Source organism: Meles meles, chromosome 11, assembly GCF_922984935.1.
Source record: "Meles meles chromosome 11, mMelMel3.1 paternal haplotype, whole genome shotgun sequence".
Classification (NCBI taxonomy): domain Eukaryota; kingdom Metazoa; phylum Chordata; class Mammalia; order Carnivora; family Mustelidae; genus Meles; species Meles meles.
Window position 1 is genome coordinate 25,278,909 of NC_060076.1, and position 23,116 is coordinate 25,302,024.

The 23,116-nt window shown below is 37.8% G+C and overlaps 1 protein-coding gene across 1 annotated transcript in view; it reads right to left on the reverse strand.

The window, feature by feature from the left end:
* Nucleotides 1-1,306: 1,306 nt before the first annotated feature.
* RAD23B (RAD23 homolog B, nucleotide excision repair protein) overlaps nucleotides 1,307-23,116 on the reverse strand; it is a 46,597-nt gene continuing 24,787 nt past the window's right edge. The window contains exons 5-10 of the mRNA XM_046022693.1: nucleotides 20,335-20,390; nucleotides 15,167-15,294; nucleotides 12,604-12,736; nucleotides 10,299-10,426; nucleotides 9,402-9,572; nucleotides 1,307-3,477 (exon numbers count right to left, since the gene is read on the reverse strand). Coding sequence (XP_045878649.1) covers nucleotides 3,364-3,477; nucleotides 9,402-9,572; nucleotides 10,299-10,426; nucleotides 12,604-12,736; nucleotides 15,167-15,294; nucleotides 20,335-20,390 — 730 coding nt within the window. The 3' untranslated portion in view covers nucleotides 1,307-3,363. The remainder of the gene's footprint in view (nucleotides 3,478-9,401; nucleotides 9,573-10,298; nucleotides 10,427-12,603; nucleotides 12,737-15,166; nucleotides 15,295-20,334; nucleotides 20,391-23,116) is intronic.

Consider the following 23,116-nt stretch of genomic DNA (forward strand, 5'->3'; position numbering starts at 1 on the left):
GGCATCTGACTGTAAGAGAAAGGAACAGTGCAGCAACAGAATAAGTCATTCCAAGGTGGTACCCTAGGGCACCACATACATTAGGAGAGCACATAAGGCACACACTGCTTAATACCACTCCTCTGGAAAGAACCTGTGATGGTCACAAGTAAACCACACTGAAGCTAAGACCCAAAGTCAAGAGGCCAAGATGCCAAAAAGCAACAGAAAGCATCGTATACTTTGATATGGGATGGGCTAGTCAGTTAGAACAGTGGTGGCCAACTTTCTCTGGAAAGGGCCAGATAATAATTACTTGGGATCTGTAGGCCTCGGTCTCAGCTCCAACTATTTGACAGCAAGTCTCTTAGCACAAAAGTAGCTATAGGCAATATGTAAATAAATGAGCATGGTTGTGTTTCAATAAAATTATAGACACTAAAATTTGAATCATCTTCACATCGTAAAATCCTTTCTTGAAAACAAACCCTTAAAAATGTAAAGAACATTCCTAGCTCATGGGACTGAAGTTTGCCAGCCCCTGGCTTAGAAGATCAAAGTAGAACAAAATGGACATGGAAGGTCAATTAAAAGGACATGTTGTACTCAAGCCTCATGGCCAGGGAACTCACCAGAACAGACTTGGTCAGGAAGAGCTGATGCCCTGAAATTGCTTAATATTGGTTGAATATTTTGTAGCAGTCTTATTAGGCTGCTACTATAACATAAGAGCATGGGAAAATGGGAATTTGAACTAAAATTTCTAAAAGTCCTTATGAATCTTGACTTAGGGTCCATCTAGTATTCCATCTCTGTGTTGATGTTTTGATTGAAAAACAAACAAAACAGGAGAACCAATAAAAATGATCTAGCACCTGGCCCCCTACTTGCCTATCACTGGAGAAAACAGAACTATGGGTGACAGAAGCATTGTCAACTCTCAATCTAAGGGCAAAAGGGTCATTTTAAAAAATGAGAAATGCAATGGTGGATGTATTGAAAATATTTTATAATTAATTCTCTAGAACCCTAGCCATGTAGTACACAAAAAAATTATATGGTGGAACACTTCAGTATTTTGTAAACAATGTAAAGACATATTTGACTAGAGGATGGCAATAAGAATTAACAAATATAAACTTAAGCTTCCTCACATTTTCCATAGAGCAACTAAACAATAAAAATATTTCAAGAAATAGATGATAGAATACCTCAAACACAAAATTCCAAAATCAAAGAGCCACTTACATTAAGAGATTTACCAAAACTGTTTGTAAATTAAAAGACAACAGCAAAAGGGTCATAAAAGGCCTGGTTCCTCCCCCCCCCCCCCCACAGCATCTTGGCTAATTCTTTAAGCGGATAGAACATGGTAAAGAATGGTCAAAACTTGGCCTCAACTGTCTTCTTGTAATGATTAATCCCACTATTTGTGGTTTTGTTGTCCGAGGACAAAAATTCCGTGCCACCAACTTCTGATGTCACTTTCCAGAGAAAAGAGGCTGCTGCTGGGGTTTTGTTTTTGTGTTGTTTTTTTCCTCTTTTCCAGTTTTCGCTATGCTGAGCAATTAGGTAGCAGACAGAATGACGTAAAATAAATGAAAATATTCCATTATTCGACCAGAAATGCCCCCCTCCTCCCAACTCATTGCTCTGCCCTGAAGGATGAACATATTTACAAATCCTCATTTTATTCTCCTGAGACATTTTGCATAATCCATTATAAAACATACAGGTAATACAAAATCCAAAGGTGTGCTGTGTTTAAGGGGTACACACATGAAGATTAAACTACATGATAACACTGTGGGGAGAAATCATGGTTTCACTTATTTTCATGAGTGACAGGTACGAGTGCATGACGTAAAAGCTTAAAAGTCACCCCCAAACTTTGCTAAGAATTATTGCAAGAGATTATGCAGGGAGAAATCTGTGCAAATTCATTTTCTTTACTCAGTATCAGATGGTAGGGGGAAAAATTCTTCCTTAAACAGTCTTGTTTATATTGAGGAAAAAAGATCTGAAAAACTAACAAGTAGACATATTCCCCCTCTTTATGATCAAATAATAATGCCAATGAAGGAGAGTCTAATAAAAAAACAAAGTTGAAAAAAAAATCCAAATAAAAGCCAACACTGCTATTAAGATTTTTCTTTTAATATGCCATGAGATATTCTTGATTGTATATTTTCCAAAGTACTTTTCCAGGTGCATCTCCCAACCCTTCCAGAAGATTCCGCCAGTCTTTTCAATGCAATAAAAGATGCTGGATTATACTTTTGTCTACCTTCTCTTTTTGAAAGTAATATAGTCCTAATGACTTTAATGGTCATACATTCTTATCTAATAAGGAAAACACTTACAAATATCAGAAACCCAGTTTTGAAACATTTGCATTAATTTTGAACTGAATCAGCATTTTGTGGGTTTAAAAAAAGGCAGCAATTTGAACTCACAACTTACTGACAAACACATTTCTGCAGAGGGATGGGGAAGAGAGGGATAGTGAATGCTGCATTTCTCCATTGGCCCCAAAGTGCTAATTTCACAAAGGGATACATCAAAAGCAAACATGCAATGGTGGTTTTAAAACTTTTACTGCAATATAACAATGAAGTAAACAGTAATTAGACACCTACCAATTTTTTCCCAAAACAAACTGGAAAAAAAAAAAATGTAAACAGGAAAATAACTGCCTATACTTGTACAGCTTCTCAAATCATGTTAGAAGGGTCTCACATTCAATGATCAGGAAATTTTAAAATAGCAGTAATTATTTTCATTTTAAGAAAAGGTTCCCCTTCTCCCTCCCCCACCCTAAGTATTTAACATGAAAGAAAGGGCGTCCTTACACATTAATTCAATCCGTATTTGAAGCAGCAACAATAACCATCAATAGTTTGGCATTTCTGTTTATGGTTGCTGCAAAAATTTTTTCAGTTTCACAAAGCCATTATCCAGTGTTGCCATGAAATAGAGACTGTAAATTCTAGGTAGCAAAGATTCTTTCCGAAACCAATGTTAAGTCAAAGAAATATAAAGCAGGGCATTACACTAAATTTCTGGATCTAGTACACTAAAAAGAGTGAAACCTAGGAAAAGTTACCTACTGTTTTATAGAAGAAATAAAGACCTGCAAAAGCTGATTTTTGGTTGTATAATATTTTACACACTGTGTGGATTTGCGGCATCTGCTAATTGAAGCAGACATGCACTGTATTTATCCCTGCCCTATATCCTAGATCCCTCCCTCCCCTCCCCCAACAATCTACTACCTTATACCAAGTATTGTGGATATGAGCCCAAGTCATCCCAGACAATCCAGTGAACAAAGTTAGTGTAATGCACTGGTGTGAAGTGTGAGATTAAAAAAAAAAGTCCCTTTCAATCTTCATCAAAGTTTTGCTGTAGAAGAAAATTGGCAGCCAAGTTCTCATTCTTCTCACAAGCAAAATATGCTTGTATCACAAGTCCTTCAGGAAATCCTAGTGCCTTTAACTGGAAGAAAAGAGAAAACACACATGGGTTCCAGCATAGCAACAGGGGCAGATCAGCACTAGAAAACATGAAAGGCACAAAAAAACTCTTGAAGACATTACGTGAACACATGCCTACCTAAGTATGGATCCACTGTCCAACCTGAGCAGCGAGATAGAGCCTAGGCCCTTTCCTGTATCAACCACCAACTGTTCCTAGTTAAAGCTTTTAGATGAACAGCTCCTCTGCTAATACTCACTGGCATTAATACTAAAAATTAGTTGCTGACTGTGATGGTTTAAAAGTAAATGACCCCACAGCCTACAGAAATGCGTAAATCAAACAGCTTTGAGTATGGAAGTGGGGGGAGATACAGATGAGAGCAACAGGAAAAGAGTTTAACTACTTCATCCAATTATTTGTAATGAAGGTCAGTTAGATCAAGTATCACTCTCCATCTCCTTGGCTTATGAAAAACTTCATAACAGAAAAATGGGTGATCAATTATTAATATTACATGATATATTTTGAAATCAGACATATGGTGTTCTATTTATATCTGCTTGATTTTTACAGAATTTTAAATGGTGGTATCAGCCACTCAATTTTGTTTTCCTAGTCTGTTAAAAATCCCTGTGATTAGGGTGCCTTGGTGGCTCAGTGGGTTGAGCCTCTGCCTTCTGCTCGGGTCATGATCCCAGGTCCTGGGATCCAGCCCTGCTTCAGGCTCTCTGCTCAGTGGGGAGCCTGCTTCCCCGCATCCCCCCCCCCCCCCCCCCCCGGCGCCTACTTGTGATCTCTGTCAAAGAAATAAATGAAATCTTTAAAAATAAACAAACAAATAAATAAATAAATATCCCTGTGACTCAAAAATCTGCTTTTAAAAGTGTTTTTAAGCACTCGGGTCAATTATCTATTTCACTAGGTACTGTATATTTGTTAACCAAGTATTTTTTATGAACCCTCTGTTCAACTGTCTAAATCACCTTGCATTGACTATTATCAAGAAATGGCCTTAAAAAACACGAGCAGAAGTCTCAATTCAGCATGATTAACTATTCATCCATGAAATAAGACAAAACTTAAAAATGATTTTGTTACCCAAGTCTTGTCCAGATTAAAGCTTGCCTAGCTGAAAAGGTAGGGCATTATTCAACTGTATGCCGCTACAAGATACACACTTAAGATTCAAAGACACAAATACACTGAAAGTAAAAGGATGGAAAAAAGATATATACCATGCAAACAGTTACAAAAAGAAAGCTGGAATAGATACATTAGTATCAGACAAAATACACATGAAGATTAAAAACTGTTACTAAAAACAAGACATTTTATGATGACAAACCATCAGGAAGACCTTGTTATAAAGACATGTAACGAGAGAACCTGAAACACACGAAACAAAAACTGACAGAACTGAAGAAAGAAACGGTGATTCAACAATAGTTGGAGACTTTGCTAACCCCACGTTCAATGCTGGACACAACAACCAGGCAGAAGACTGACAAGGAAGCCAAACTTAACCACACTATGAACCAACCTGACCTAACAGACATTTACAGAACACTTAACAACAGGAGATCACATGTCCTTTTCAAGTATGTATCAAACACTCTCCATAAAGACAATGTTAAGCTACAGAACTAGCCTCAATATATTCAAGAGGATTATAATTGTGCAAAGTACATTCTCTGACCACAACACAATGAGATCTGAAATCAGCAACAGAGGGAAATTTGGGAAATTTAAAATATGTGGAAGTTAACATAATCCTTAACCAATGATGAAAGAAGGAATCACAAAGGAAATTAGAAAACACTTGAGAGATGCATGAAAGCATCACCAAATGCACTAAAACTTATAGGGTGCTGCTGTAGCAGTGCCTCGAGGGACGGTTACAGCTTTATCTGTAGTAAGAAAGATCTTAAATACATAATCTAAGGTTCTAGCTTAAGAAACTAGAAAAAAGAGAAAACGAAATCCAAAGCAAACAGAAGGAGAAAAAGAGTAAGGGTTAAAGAGAAAACAAGTAAACTAGAGACTAGAAAAATACAATCAATAAAACCAGAAGTTGGTTTTATTTTCTTCAGAGTAACAACACTGATAAATGTTTTAGTTAAACTAATGGAGAAAAAAAAAAACAACAAATCACATTTAAATTACTAACATCAGAAATGTGGGAACACTACTTTTTAGAGAAATAATACTATAGGGTACTATACTATAGAATTTCTGAAAGTATAAAAAAATCTAATTTTAGGGAAATACTGTGAAAACTATATGCCCTCAAATTAGATAACACTGATGAAATACACAAATTCCTAGAAAGACAAAATCACCAAAACTGACTCAGAAAACAGAAAATCTGAATAACCCTATGACAAATGAAGAGACTGAATTAGTAACCACAAAATTTTCCAAAAACAGAAGCCAGGCCCAGATAATTTTACTGGTGAATTCTACCAACTGTTGAATGAATTAAAACTTTTCTTCATAAACTCTTCTAACAAAAAGGAAAGGAGGGAGTACTTCCTCACTCATTCTCTAATGAGGCCAATATTACTGATACCCAACCAGACTAAATCATCACACACACACAAATCCACAGACCACAACTCCTTATGAATACAGATGCAGAAATCTTCAACAAAACACTGGCAGATAAAATCCAGCAACATATAAAAAGGACTATTCACCACAATCAAGTGGGATTTATCCTAGGAATGCAAGGCTAGTCCAATATACAAAAATCAATGTTATTAAAAAGCATATAAAAAAGGGAACAAAACCACAATATCATCTCAGCACACAAAAACCATTTGACAAAAATCCAAGACCCTTTTGTGATAAAACCACTCAATCAACTAGAACAGAAAGAAACTCTCTCAACCTGAGAATCTAAATCTAGTAAAACCAACAGCTAACTAACATCATACTTAATGGTGAAGGACTATCTTCTCCTAAGATCAGGGACAAGACAAAGATGTTGGTTCTCACCACTTCTATTCAACAATACACATACACAGAAGGCCACAGACAGGATTAGGTGAGAGAGAGAAAGAGAAAGAGGGACACCTGGGTGGCTCAGGTCATGATCCCAGAGTCCTGGGATTGAGTCTCGCACTGGGCTCTTGGAGCCTGCTTCTCCCTCTGCTTGTGCACATTCTCTCTCTCACAAATAAATAAATAAAATCTAAAAAAAAAAAAAAAAAAAAAAAAAAAAAAAAAAAAAAAAAAGAGGGCGCCTGGGTGGCTCAATTGGTTAACTTGTCTCCGGCTCAGATCATGATCCTGGAGTCCCAGGATCAAGTCCTGCATCCGGCTCCCTGATCTGCAGGGAGTCTGCTTCTCCAGGACCTCTCTCCTCTCATGCTCTCTCTTAAATAAATAAATAAATAAATAAATCTTTAAAAAAAAGGAAAAAGAAAAAGATACAAAGGGAGAAAGATAAGAGAAGGGAAGAAAGGAGAGAAAGGGGAAAGGGGGGAAGAGAAGAGAAAGCATCCATACTGGAAAAGAATTAAAACTACTTGCAAATGATATTCTACAATTAGGAAATCCTAAGAAACACACACGAATTATCAGGATTAATAAATGAGTTCAGGAAGATTGCAAGATGTAAGAGGAACACACAAAATTAAGTTGTATTTGTATGTAGCTAGCAATGAACAATCCAAAAATGAAATTAAGAAAATATTTCCACTGATAACAGCATCAAAAAGAATAAAAATATACTGAGGAATAAATTTAACAAAAGCATAAACCAAAGACTATAAAATTTCTGAAAGTATTAAAAAATCTAGTAAATGGAAAAGCATCTCATGTTCATGGCTTGGTGAGACTTAATATTGCTAACATGGCAATAGTCTCCAAACTGATCTGTAGAAAAAAACCACAGTATTTTTTTTTTTTAAATTTATTTATTTGACAGAGAGAGATCACAAGCAGATAGAGAGGCAGGCAGAGAGAGAGAGAGAGGGAAGCAGGCTCCCCGCCGAGCAGAGAGCCCGACGCGGGACTCGATCCCAGGACCCCGAGACCACGACCCGAGCCGAAGGCAGCGGCTTAACCCACTGAGCCACCCAGGCGCCCAAAAAAACCACAGTATTAAAACCTCAGTTTTTTATTTCTCTTTTCTTACAGAAATCAGACAAGTGGATCCTAAATTTGATACAGCAATGCAAGGGATCCAGAACAGCCAAAACAATCTTAAGAAAAGAAAATTGGAGATTTCAAAATTTACTACAAAAAGCCACAGTAATCAAGACCATGAGGTAGTAGCATAAGATAAACATACAGATCAATGGAACAGAACTGAAAGCCCAGTAAACCCTCATAATCATGGCCAGTTGATTTTCAAAAGGATGCCAAGAGGGGTGCCTGGGTGGCTCAGTGGGTTAAAGCCTCTGCCTTCGGCTCGGGTCAAGATCCCAGAGTCCTGGGATCGAGCCCCGCATCGGGCTCTCTGCTCTGCGGACAGCCTGCTTCCCTTCCTCTCTCTCTGCCTGCCTCTCTGCCTACTTGTGATCTCTGTCTGTCAAATACATAAATAAATCTTTAAAAAAAAAAAAAAAAAAAAAAAAAAAGGATGCCAAGACAATTTAATGGATAAAGAGAAGAATTTTCAGTAAATGGTGCTGGATATCCACAAGCAAAATATTACGAAGCTAGACTCCTACACCTCACACTATAAACACAAAATAACTCAAAATACATCACAGACCTAAATGTAACAAGAGCTATGAAACTCCTCAGAGGAAAAATAGGAGTAAATCTTTTGGTCATGGATTAGGCAACTTCTCTTAGTATGACATCGAAAGCACAAATAACAAAAGAAAAAATTTCTTCTCCAAAACAGAAATCAAGAACAGATATCCCTAACCATTAAAAAAAAAAAAAAAGACGCTATAGAACAACTGAGGCAAGTGTCATTCACTCACTTGCCTTATTGAAGGGGGAGAAATATTAGCATGATATATAAAAGATCTTTTAAGAAATACGTAATTATAAACACTGAACACTTGAAGAAATGTTTATTGTAAATATGGACAAATTATCTTTCAGATGATTTTCTAAGTACTAAGTTAAAATGAACTTTATCAGATTTCCACCTCAAGATACTTCATAAGATAACACAGGGTAAGTATAGTGATTTCTAATTTAAAATATTAACAATGGAGCCTAGAGAAAAATGAACGACCTGTCATAATATCATACAAACTAATTCACTGCAGTGCCTCACATGAACTGGCTGACCTAGTAAGGATGTAAACAGAATCACGGTATCAGCTTCTGATGTTTAATGTACATATTTTTTATATATAATTAATATACATATCTATTTTATATTTTAGTGACAGTACTAAAGTAAAATTTTAAAAACTGGATAATCTTGAGTTAGGCATTCACTTTATTATCATTTTCTTTCTTTTAAAAAGATTTTATTTATCTGAGAGAGAGAAAAGGAGAGCACAAGCAGGGGGGGCAGCAAAGGGAGAGGAAGAAACAGACTCCCCTCCGTGCTGAGCAAGGAGCCTGATGCAGGACTCAACTATGACCTGAGTTGAAAGCAGATGCTTAACCGACAGAACCACCCAGGTGGTTTCCCTAAGATCATTTTCCTCATAAATTTTCAGACATAAAAAGAAAATTTTAATTTCTAAAATATGTTTATAACTATTTTATAAAGCTGCCATTCACTGCTAGTCCTTGGCTAGCACAAAGGACAAGATGTGAGAGCGGGGATAAAAATATACAGTCTTTATTGCAATCCTTAGGACAATGCTGTATTTGGCTGTGTCCAACAGAACTATCTCCAGTGCAGAAATATTCTCTATCTGTGATACCCCGCACAGTAGCCTCTAGCCCCATGTGACTACTGAGCATCTGAAATGGGGCTCGTGTGACTAAGGAACTAAATTTTCAGTTTTACTTCAACTCACCCTTTCTATAGCTTCTTTCTCCTGAGGCGTTACTTGAATGTAGTTCATATGACCACTTCCGGCTTCTGCAATTCCTCCACTGCCACCTCCACCCCCTCCTCCTTGACCACCAGCTTCTTGAACTGGTTCATTTAACATCTGAATAAAATGCTCCTGGTGCTGGCTAATTTGCTGTGGTAATTTGAAGGACAGAAAAAACAACAACAACAACAACAAACAAAAAAACAATACAATGATATAAAGTATCTTCAGGAAACTAAGAATTCTAAATTCAAACAGCAGAGAAAGCTAGAATTTTGTAACTGCTTTATTTTTAAAATGATTCTGAATTATTTAATCTTTGGAAGGATGTGATTTCTTACATACTATTAAAGAAACTTGGCACTTTTCAGTGAGGTAAATAGTCAAGAATTAAGAGAATTCAAATTCTCTTTCATAAATGGGTCCCATCTCCCCAAATCAATGTTTAAAAAAAACCACTTGGGGATTATAAAAAGAAACAGAACTTCTATATCTTCCACACTAGTATGCAGTACAATGCTGAGGTTCATAACTTGAGGTTTAAATAAGCCCATGGGTATGTCTCTAAGAGGCAGTGCTCCACTAATAGTAAGTTTGGGGAAAAAAGATTTTACAAATGATTTCTTTCACAAAGAGTTTCTAGGATTTTTTAATCAAGTGTTTCCCCAAATTATTATTTGACCAACTTAAATTAACCTACCTCCACCCCCCAATTCTTTTTTTAGTACATCTAATCTATAGCACATACTATTGATTGCAACTCAAGAGAAAAGTTTAGAGAGCTTATGGAGGGGAAGGGGAGTCACATGGACTTTAAAAAAAATAGGATATATTCTACAAGTCCACTTTTGAAATTAACTTTGATTAAATAGTTACCTGCAGTAATTGAGGATTTTCTCGACCTATCTGTTGTAGCAATGCTGGAAGCAGGGAAGGATTCTGTTGAATAATTTGTCTCATCTGTTGAAACTGAGGCTGATTCCGTAAAAATTCAAGGGGATGTCCTAAAAAACACATAACATTATAAACAAAAGCAGTAATTATGTATACAATATATACACATATACGTGGTTCAATCATAATTTTAGACAGCAAACGCTGACAAGTAAAAAAATTCGATGAGTTCTCAGATGTATATAAAAACAGGAGTAAATAATGACAGAAATCTTTCAACTATACCAACATGCAAATCTTATACTACAGAAATTATTCCTATCAGTAGAGGTAGAGTACAGAACACTGAAAGAATGAAGTTTTCCTACAACTGTCCCAGGTAGTTAGTATCATCAAATAACGAGAAATTATGATCTGCATGCACTCTATCAAAATAAAAAGTACTAACACTGTTCCTAAGAAAAATATATATCTACGATTAACAAAACCAAAAATTCCACTTACTTTCTAATACAACCCAAACCTTTAAGAAAACAAAACAAAACAATCTAAGCTCAAATTCCTGGGAAATTCTAAACCAAAGAAGTGAAAGATAATACTTAAAAGTTAAGAGTTCAGATATGCAGATCAGAAATTTTAATACAAACTTAAATTATAATTAGGAAGACAATTTTGGTTATTACAATTAAGCTTCATACATTTTAATTTATAAAAGCTTGAGATAAGTAAGCTACAAGTAGGGGCGCCTGGGTGACTCAGTCATTAAGCATCTGCCTTTGGCTCAGGTCATGATTCCAGGGTCCTGGGACTGAGTCCCACATCAGGCTTCCTGCTGAGAGGAACCTGCTTCTCGCTCTGCCTCTGTCCCTCCCTCTGCTTGTGCGTGTTTGCTGTCAAATAAATAATTTTTGAAGAATAAAATAAGCTACAGGTCAATCTAGTACTAATACATTTAGAACTCTTTAGTCCAAAATTCCATGACAATAATAAATATTAAGGATGCCAAATAAGACAGAACTTGCAACTTTTGGGGGGGGATAGTGGTTGTGCTCTGATCATACTACAGGAAACCAAGAACTGCATGTAATTATGTTTTTGAGGTTACTAATGAACTATGGGCATTTCTGGGATGTTACTTCCTTACTTATTCAAGAAAATCATTCAAATTAAAATGGCCACATGAGTATGAGAGGTAACCTTCCTTCTGTGACACCGGTTTTATAGATGAAGAAAATGAGACTCAGGAACTAAATTAACCCACTAAGGACTGTTAAATGGGACAGCAGTCCCTACCTGAACCAAAGCAGTGGCCTCTTCTTTCCATTCTTATGCCAACTCTGCATAAATGAAAGCCTGTCCTCTGGGAGACTGTACACACAAAAATGAAAGCCTGTTCTCTGGGAGACTGTACACAAAATACTAATGGCTTTTTGTCAACCAGAGCTGTCATTACATAGAGCTAGGAAAAGCATCAAGAAGGGCCTCTTCAGGGGCGCCTGTGTGGCTCAGTGGGTTAAAGCCTCTGCCTTTTCGGCTCAGGTCATGATCCCAGTGTCCTGGGATCAAGTCCTGCATTGGGCTCTCTGCTCAGCAGGGAGCCTGCCTCTCTGCCTACTTGTGATCTCTGTCAAATAAATAAAATCTTAAAAAAAAAAAAAAAAAGAAGGGCCTCTTCAAAATGAAGTTTAAATTACTTTATCACTACTGCTGTACTATGTGTTATGTTGTGTTATGTTGTACAGAACAGAGCCTGAAGGAGAACAAAGTAACTCGAGCCCACCACAGGCTCTAGGGCCTCCTCTGTAGTCACACCTTCATCAATGGAAGGGTGGATGCTGACCAGTAAACAGAGGTGAATTCAAGACTGGCTTTCAGCTCTAGATACATGTCTTCAAAGTTCTCAGTGTTTTATTTTTTGGTGGTGTAACAGAGACTAAGATCGTCCTGGCTTTGAAATTATACATAGTTTATGACATGCACAGGGAGAGAGAAGAGACAAGGTGAGTAAACATTCCGAATGGCTTCAGAATGTTAACACAAACAAACTGGGAAGCATCTCTTCCTCGGAACAGGCTAAACAGAATGTGCCCTTTGCCAAAACTATGGCACTGAGGTCTCAGCGAGAAGTTATGCAATTGCTACTCCGGAGAATTTGTTTTGGGCCCTTCTCTAACATTAATGGATAGAGAACTTGTCTGAAGAGTCCTCCAGATGCTCCAGGAACAAGCCTCACCTCACACGAGAAACTCAGGACTGTGCCCCCACACCCCCACTAGCCCACGCTAACCTCCAGGGCTCGCTGTGGTTGTCGATGCTGTCGTAGTCGCTGCAGCGGCTGCCACCGAAGATGCAGGAGCCCCAGTGCTGACCGCAGGAGGGGTGTCCACCACAGCCTGACTCTCTCTATCTCCAGGGATCCCCTACAATACAATTTCCCAGCTTTAAAATATCTTGTCATTCAAAGACAGTTCAATACTATACAAAGAAAAAGATTTATTGATCTATTTAAGGTACTTGTCTAATTTCCAAAAGCATCAAACAGATGTCTACTTCTATTAAAAGTAAAAGATTAAGACTTATCTAAAAGCTGCATATATTCGAATTAGATTAGAAATGACCTGACCATGATATAGAAGAACCCATAGTGCAATAATGTAAGGCAGCACAATGTCCAGCAGAATTTTCCATGATGACAAAAATGTTCTGTATCTATGCTAATAAAATATTCATTAATCACACGAAGCTATTGAGAACTTGAAATGTGGCTAATGTTACTAAAGGAACTAATTTTTAATATACTTTTAATTTTATTCAATTCAAATAACTGCTTGTACTTAATACTAATTAACAGCTATTTTACTAGACAGTGCAGATCTAAGATATAAAGAGATGTGTAATTTAAAACGTAAGTCATAAAATGATGTTTACACACAGCAACATATTACATCTAACATCAAAGATCCTAAATTTGTATATAATAATACAATTTTTAAAATATCAATACAAACCTTATCAAAACTGGACATTTGGTTTTTATGCTATACATTACTCTAATTTTTGAATTTCATAGAAACTTTCACCAGCTGTGTGATAGAAAGGTTTGCATTTGTAAACCTAGCCTGAAAATTATCCAAAGAAATAGGTTTTGACACATGTGCAGTTCTGAAGTGAATCCTGGGGCGGGTAAAAATCTAATGGAGACAGAGCAGGTGGCAACAGTGGCCAAGCAAGGAGGATCTCCTCTATTGAACCACGGTTCTGAGAAAGCATTCTCCAGAAAGTATCACATACAAAAAATTAAATTATTCAAAATTTACAAAAGTAGATATGGGAACCTTAAATATTTCAATATTTTCTAAGTTTATAGCATTTGTCTTCTGAACTTATTATAATTTAAACTGCACTGAGACTTCTGGAGCACTATTTTGATGCATGATTTACAAGACTTTTCATATATAACATATTAAAAAAGTCTTTATGAAATCCATATAGATTGTGAAGGAGAAGAATTAAGGAAGAAGTATTACATTTGGGTAAGAGAGGGTAATGGTTAATGCTTCCATTTCCCAATAAATCAGAAGTTGAAACCATAAACATATGAAGAATTATGCATAATGAACCACATGAAGGGTAATGGCTGCCGGCATTAGATGTCACTCTAGGCATTAGAAACAAATGTTTTTGAGACTCCCTTGGCTATTACTGACAATAAATAAGCTAACAATTCAAATGTGAATAGAACCAGGTAAATAACATCATACACTGAATTAAACGCATGCTATTATGTCAGGTAACAGGGAATGGATGAGAAGATAATGAATTAAAGAGTCTATGATCTAAAAAAAAAAAAAATAAAGAGTCTATGATCTAAAACTTTTCCTAAACCCTTGCAAAAATCCAGAATCCAAGTTGTCCAGACAAACCAGCTCTCTGAAATAATTAATCAATCTACCTATCTATCTTCCAAGTCTTTTATTTTTTTTACCTCGGCTTCATGCCTGGCTCGGAGCCTAACTCAGAGCCTGAATTCACGCCCGAGACTGAGACCTGAGCTGAGATCAAGAGTCAGATGCTTAACTAACTAAGCCACTCGGGCACCCCTTTAAGTTTTTATTTAGGATGTCAATTTTTTTTCTTTTTCTTGGCTATCTGAATTTGTAAGTGAAATCTCTTCATTTTTAAAAGTTGGCAACTAATTATAAAAATGTACACAGTACAAGACAAAATTGGGTGTGGGCTTCCAACTTGTACTTTTGCCCTCTGTTGTAGAGGAAGAGCACCTAGGAGGGGTGCCTGGGTGGCTCAATTGGTTAAGCATCTGCCTTCGGCTCAGGTCATGATCCCCAGGTCCTGGGATCAAGTCCCACTTCAGGCTCCCCACTCAGTGGGAAGCCTGCTTCTCACTCTCCCTGATGCGCCCCTGCTTGTGTTCTTTCTCTCTGTAGAATAAAATAAAAATAAAATCTTTAAAAAAAAAAGTATACCCAGGAATACGTTGGCCATCAAAAAAGCCACTAAAATGGTAGATTAGATTTAAAAAATCTATCCCACAGTCCAAACAAACTGTCATCCTTTGAGGATAACATGAATGGGGTAGAAGTTACTACTCGAAGTGGAGAGCCAATTTTACAACTCATTTAGCTATGTTGTTTCCTAAATAAAAACCACATCAAAATCTTTTAGAAGAGGTTACATTTTACCAACACAAAATGTTAACAAATTAAGAAAAATAAAAACATTACATAAGTTACTAGCATATATTCTCATTCTCCTGTGAATTATTACTGTTTCTTAAAAGTCTTTGAGATTTTGGCATTAAACTACAATAAATAAAGTGAAATATTTCTCACCATTAAAAGATACTCCACTGCTCTGTCAGGGTTGTTGAAACTGGCTCTCAGGGCTGCAATCACTTGCTCTCGTTCATATCCCATTGACATGATCTCAGTTACCATATTCTCATAAGACTGACCTGTCACTAAGAAAAGGTGTGTGGTGTGGGAGGAAGGGAAAGAAAGAAAACATTTAATAAATATGCATTTCCTGTGTATTTCTTGAATGTATATGTATATACAATATTTCAGGCACTAAAGGACTAGGGGTACAAAAATGAGTAACAGTATAAACTACAACATATATGTATATTGGTAGAATAATGCCCCCCTGCCCATTCCCGGAACCTATAAATATGTTAGGTTACGAGGCGAAGTGGAATTATGGTTGTTAATCAGCTGACTTTAGGAAAGAGAAATTATCCCAGATTATCTGTGTAGGCCCGATGTAATCACAAGGGTCCTTAAAAGCAGAAGGAAAACAGAGGGGAGGGTCAGAAAAACAGATATAAAAAGACAAGAGCAAAGAAGCAAGGTTGCAGATGCCATGCTGCTGCCTGACCATAGAAGAAGGGGCTATAAGCCAAGGAATGAGGGCAGCTTCCAGAAGCGCTGAAAGGACATAGAACAGATTCTCCCCCCTGGAATGTACAGAAAGGACTGCCGCCTTGATGGTAGCCCAGTGATTCAACCCTTTGATTTTAGTCCAGTGAGGACTATGTTAGACTTCTAACCTACCTTAAGATAGGTGCTCATCTGTTGTTTCCTACCAAGAAGTCTGTGAAAACTTATCACAGTAGCAACCAAAAACTAACACAGTATGCTTAGTAAGTACAATAAAAACATCAGATACAAATATACGACAGAATTAGCAGGTCAGAGAAGGCAACCTGGAAGATGAACTAATTTTTTTGAAAACAAAGAAGAGATATTTCAAGCAATCAATTCTACTGTAACAACTTCAGTTTTCCTTCGACATCTTTTATTATCAAAGCTGAAGAAAAAAGGAGGTTAGAAGCAGGAAAGTTAGGCTTTCATATACAGAGCTTGCGTAATGCCCCAAGCACTGCTATCCCAGGAAGTCACATCCCACAGGCTATCGCCAACCCAAACTTGCTCTTCATGGAAATGTCAGACCACAGACAACAGTCTGAAAAGAAAGCCAGCTCTCTACACCAAACTTACTTCACTTAAGCCATCTTGTCTTTCACTTCTCTTCTGGGTACCATTCCCTTCTTGTCTCCTTAAAGAACTGGACCCTTTGATTATTCTCTCTCTTGTCTACCTCCCATCTTTCACTCTCCATTTAATCATCCTGATCAGCAGTTGACTATATCCTAGAATGTCATCCTAAAAGCAGAAGCCAACCCCCTTGGTCTTTTCCCAATTCCTCTTTCAGAAACTGGTCCATCTGTCTGCTGCCTTCCCTTTCAAGCCATAGCAAACTGCACAGGCTGTGTCCACTTCTCACATTCCACCCACTCCTCAGCCAATATTGATCTGTGACTTTGAATCTATAAGATTTCCCCCTCAGATGTGTCCCACCATTATCTGCTTTCTCCATTTCAATAACTAGCACCTCTATCCACCTAAGCACAAGAACCAGGAACCCTGGTGACTGCAAGTTCCCTCTCCCTTCCCTTCCATAACTTATCTACCAGTGTTATCTGCTAGGTTCTGTATCTGAATTACAGCGCAAAACTACCTACTTCCCACTTTCTTTACTGCCTTCACTCAAGACCAGGCCACAACAATCTCTCATCTGGATAACACCCTGCTTCCTCCCCTGCCCCTGAGCCTATAATCTATTCTTCTGCCGGCTGGAAAAGCAAGCTTTTTTAAAAAAGAAAACCTCACTCATTTTGGGTTCCCAACCCTCAACAATCTCCGGACACCACACTCCAGCCACGCTGTTGTTTTCCAGTTTACTTCACAAGTCATACCTTTTAGAAACAGTCCTAGAACCTTTACACACACACACACACCCCTCTTCTCTGAGGGGTCAATTCCTTTACAGCTCCAGTTCTCAATTTAAACTGAGAATACACCCCAGAGATGTACTGCCTAACTATCCCAAGTATAAGTACCTTCTATTTTCTTAATGGGAGCCATTAGTTTCCTTAAAATCATTAATCGTGATTTGCAACTTACTTTGTTTCACCACTTCCTTCCCCCATCTGAACAAAAAGTTCAGCTGTGCAAGGGACCCTGTTGTTTTACACTGCCATTTCCCTGGCACAGGTGACACTCATCAGTTGATTTTTTTTTTTTGCAGAATTTTCAATAAAGGCATTTAATAGCTGTGAAAGTATAGTTTAAAGAAACTAAATATCCTTGAGCAAATGTGGCATTCATGATCTTGCTTAGAGTAATGACTTTTCCTTTCCCCTTCCATAAAGGACTTGTTAATATATTTGTTCTTAATTATCCATTCCAATGACGTTAGCACAAAGCCACTTAAGTGTCAATATCCCTTCAGTAATCAAGTTCCTAGGTACAGAAATTAGCATCAATATAAACAAAATTAAGAACTGTGGAGTATCTGAACTACACTATTATGACATGGTGTTTCTCATTTAATCCTCACGATAACTCCATGAGAAAGGTTTACTATGATCATGGGTTAACAATGGCTGGCAAGTCATGGTACAGACACTAACACAGGCTGTTAAGAGTCCAGAGCTCCCACACCTAGTCATCAAGCTACACCTCCTAAAATTATGCCTCCTAATTAATCAAGTTATAGAACTCAGAAAGAAATGCCTACAAGCAGTGTGATACTTTTCAGATAGTGATAGTACAAGGGCAAATGACTCACAGAAAAACTAGAGACAATGGACAACACGAGAGAGCGCTAATGAGGTTACAGTGGAGTAGTGATGAAGAACCTTGTATAGATAAGCTGTGGTCTTATCTTCCAGGTCACACAGAGCTCCGAAAGGAACTAACAGCGACCTCATGAGATCTGCCTTTTTATGAAGTTCACTATGACACGGCACTGACCAGTTACGAATAATGCAGGAGTTATCTGTAAGGTAAGGCTGTGAACTAAAGTAGTCAAGTGGCAGCGAAAACAAATATTCCAGGAACCTCAGGAAGGAGGAAGCAATAAGTAACAAAGAAAAATCAGATGGGAGGATAAAACAGGATTCCATTTGGAACCTGAAGAATTTATGGAGGTTGTAGGCTTCCCACATGGTGGCTTAAAGAATGAGTCTGGGGACTCAGAGGGAGATGTGTACTGGAATTACAATTTTGGGGATCTTTACAGTATATGGGTGACATTTGCCATTCCCATAGTTTGAACTTTGAACTATGATCTGCAGCAGAACCACAGAAGATCCATACACTTAAGGGTCAGATAAAATGAAGAGTTAACTAGAAAGCCTGCAAAGGAATAGTCAAGAGGCATGGATCAAGAAAAGAGCAGTGTCATAGCCACAGAAGGCAAGTTTAAAGCAGCAGGGTATCAACGTAAAGACTGGGAGGATTAAAGAGTAAAGGGGTCCTATGACCTAAGTTGTGCAGGGTGCCAGAAGACATAAAGGTACAACATTGCCTTCAGAGGGCTAGGCGTTAACAGCGGCAGCTAGAATTCGGCAGGACCATGCTTTCCAACGGAGGTGGGAGTAGTGTCAGCCAGACAGTTCAGCAGCACCAGGGGCAAGTGCCAGGTGGTTCGAGCTCTGTGGGCAGATGGCACCTGGCTGATTTCTGGGTCACCTCTCCTAGTCCTTCCAGTATCTGACTAATAACTTCCTAGGATTAAGCCTTTCCCAGTCTGAAAGGGATTTCTGTTTTGCTGACTGGACACTAACTCATACTCATTTGACAGACTAATCCCAGAACACAGTAAATGTAAAAGAGTAAATGTGGGTATGGTACCTTAGGTGGATTACTTACAACCATTTTGACCCTACATGCTATGGACAACCAAGATGCCATTTCCATGGCAATGAAAGGATCATGGAGTTCAAGTCAGTCAGATCAGAGGCCAACCCCCCAGATAGTATGAGGTACTACTGCTGTTGGAACCTGCTGCTGCAGCAACTAAGAAGCTAGAAGCCCATACCACTGAAGCTGCTGTGTCTAGTCTTCTACCTCCCTACCATTTCCAGTAATAGAGAACAGAACAAGGGAGAGGGATGGAGTTGCCAGCCAACAGACCAACAATTAGCAGGCAAAGTAGGAAATGTACTAGAGGTGTCACAATGGGAAAATGGGGAAAAAAAAAACCAAACTGATTTTGACAGACTAAGTGTAAAGGGGAGATGAAAAAGCATTATCCAATAGTTAAAGCTGGGACAGAAAGATACATTCACTGAAGTACCATAAAAGAAACAAGATACAGGTGAGACCCGACAGGGCTCCAAAGTGGAATAAAGATGTGCAAGGCAGATTTAGTAACATTTTATTTTATTTTTATTTTATTTTTTTAAAGATTTTATTTATTTATTTGACAGAGATTTCAAGTAGGCAGAGAGACAGGCAGAGAGAGAGAGAGGAGGAAGCAGGCTCCCTGCCGAGAAGAGAACCCGAGGCGGGGCTCGATCCCAGGACCCTGGGATCATGACCTGAGCCGAAGGCAGAGGCTTTAACCCACTGAGCCACCCAGGTGCCCCGGATTTAGTAACATTTTAGACCCGTTTTATAAACACTTTTAAATAAACCTGTCAACAGTTCAAACTCTGTTAAGACTTCATTTAAAATTCACATTTGGAAAATAGAAAATAACCTGCTTTAACCAAAAGAGTATGCTTAACTCTAATAATACTTTAAATAGTACAATTTAAAGAGTTCAATATTGGGGCACCTGGGTGGCTCAGTGGGTTAAAGCCTCTGCCTTCGGCTCAGGTCATGATCCCAGGGTCCTGGGATCGAGCCCCATATCGGGCTCTCTGCTCAGCAGGGAGCCTGCTTACCCCCTCTCTCTCTGCCTGCCTCTCTGCCTGCTTGTCATCTCTGTCTATCAAATAAATAAATAAAATCTTAAAAAAAAAAAGAGTTCAATATATAACACACAAACTTACGAAGTCTTTAGGAATATATTAATCAAATAATTATCTAAATCATTTAATAGCTTGATAATAAGCAACCATGAAAGCGAAGATTTTCATGATCTAGAAAAATGAAATTAGAACCTCCTCCCTACCTCTTATAAGGTTATTTATAATGTAGATACTTACCCAGTGCACTGGTTGCATCTTCAAAAAGGTTTGACCGAGAAGAATCTCCTGATGTACTGCAAAAGGTTTTCAGAAAATTGTACATCAGAAAGTATATAAAACTTACACTGAAGTTTAGTAATGATCCAAATTGTAAAGAGACTGTTTGATTTTAATCAAATGTGTAAGTCTGGCTACAGTGTTTAAACCATCTTCTACATTAAACCCCAAAGCTTTATCCATAACATTTATGGTTTGGGAAGAATTTTCAATCTTGATATTCATACTGTTCTACAAATGCCTCATTTTAAATGTCCAAAGATATAAAATAACAACTGAACAGAATGTTTACCATTTAAGGAATACAAAAAAAGATAATGCACAACTAAAGAATTTACAATAAGTTAAATAACCTGTAAGTCAAGTCACAATAGAAGAAATACCAAACAGCACAAGTATCCCCCACTTTTCCAAAGTTCACATTCCACCACATTTTGCTTTTACCAAAGACCTACATTAGTACCCATTTTCACTAACTAGAAGAAATCTGAAGAGAATTTTCTCTGAAGAGGATTTCTGCTTGTGCAAGAAAAGTGAAAATGGTGTTTTGTTTTGCAGCAAGCCTTTACAGAGGAACACACCCTGAGAAGCCAGCGCCACCCCGAAGCTCCTTCCCCAGAACTATACTCAGCATCTCAGCATCAAGCCGCCATAACTGTGTCTGTGAGCATCTGCGCTTCATCTAAATTTATTCTGTGCCTCCATTACCAAGGTGTGTGTGTGTGTTCTAAAGTATCAGAAAAGCCTGAGAGGTTATTTTATAGGTCTGGAAATGTTCAAAACTTTTTCCACATAAATTTATGGCAATTGCTTCTTTGCAATTATTTCTTTGCTTATGCCACTCGGCTTACAAAAGGTTTCATAGGAATACACTACTTTTAAACAGTGGGGGAAACCTGTACAGAATAAAGAGGTAAGGTAGAAACCACATTATGCTGGAAAGGCCTGGGAAATCTTTACATAACAGAATTTCAGTTAGGTCTTATAGGTAAGTTTTTCACACAGGAGCTGATAAGAAGGGATTCAAGTCAAGGAATATAGCAAAAGCAAAAAATGGAGAGGTGTGATAAAATCCAAGTTGTAACCTAAAGAAAACCAGTTTAAAAGGACTAAGTTTCTGCTGGGCAATTGCAGAAGACGAGTCTAGAAAACAAAGTAGACAAAAACAAGATTATGAAAGACCATGAAGAGTAGGCCAAAGAAAAATAAGCTGAAGTTTACAAACTAGTAAAGGCAGCAGCTGGCAGTCTAGATTAAAACATACATACAACAAAACACACACTTAAACCTCTCCCAATTAAAAAAACAAAAAAAAAACAACAACACAGTATGGGTGCCTGGGTGGCTCAATCAGTTAAGTGTCCAACTCTTGATTTCGACTCAGGTTATGATTTCAGGGTCAAGAGATCGAGCCCCATGTCAGGCTCTGCACTGAGCATGGAGCTGCTTAAGATTCTCTCTCTCCCTCTTCTTCTGCCCCCCTCCCCATAAGGGAAATATGTTAAGTCTGAATTCATAAATTATTTTTTAATCCTCAGTTTATTTACCAATACAATGAAGTCCATAATAATATCCATGTATCCCAAAGTGTTTTACGTAGGGTTACTACTGGTAAAGTGTTTAGCAAAGTGCCTGGCATCGTAACATCTGATATGATTAAACTAATTTTCTGGTGTAATTTTTAAATGATCTTCATTTAACTAGATAGTAAAGCTAACTTACATAGAAGGCAAAACTTTGAAAAGAATTATATATAGTGCTCGCTTCGGTAGCACATATACTAGAATTATATATAGAACAAGTAATTCTCCTGCCCAAGTCCCCATCACTACTACCAGTTTCTATATAATCACTACTACCAGTTTCTATATAATAATGACTTGTGTCTTGCCTTTGGGTGTGTTTTATTCAACTTAATTATCTCATGTCAGCAAAACCACAATGACCTCACATTTTCCCCAGACACACAGTACTCCACTTAATTGACCAAATCAAGCTCTTCAAAGGGAATTTTCAGTTTGGTTCTCAACTTTTTTTTTTTTTTTTTGACAGAGAGAGAGATCACAAGTAGGCAGAGAGGCAGGCAAAGAGAGAGAGAGAGGGAAGCAGGCTCCCTGCTGAGCAGAGAGCCTGATGCGGGACTCAATCCCAGGACCCTGAGATCATGACCTAAGCCGAAGGCAGAGGCTTAACCCACTGAGCCACCCAGGTGCCCTGGTTCTCAACTTTTAAATTCCTTCTGTAGTCAAATTTACCAACTGTTCCTTCTATGACTTCTTTGATTAAGATTATTTTTATTTTTCTTCTGTTCTCTAGTTTAGTTTCCTTTTATGTTGATTCTTTATCTAGCTAGAATTTATTTTTAGGAGTATAAGGTATATGACCCATCTTCCCCCTTCCATTTGGCTAGGCATTAATCCCAACAGCATCTTCCCCACGGTGGTTTCAAATTACATCTTTATCTTACATTAAGTCCCTGGTATGTATTCTGGTCTGTTTCTAGACTACCATCTATTTACTTAAGCACTCTTTTTAGTAAGAGCCATTGTAAATTACTGAAATCATTACCACCATGTATAATACATTTTACTACCTGACAGGATTAATCTCCTTCATTCCAGTTCACTTACAGAACAATCTGTGCTGTTTTGCACAATGCTTTAAAATTTCCTTTTATCTATCTCAGATAAGAGTGAGGTGTGGCTGAACCACCATTATTCAACCTTGATTCTACCTCACCACT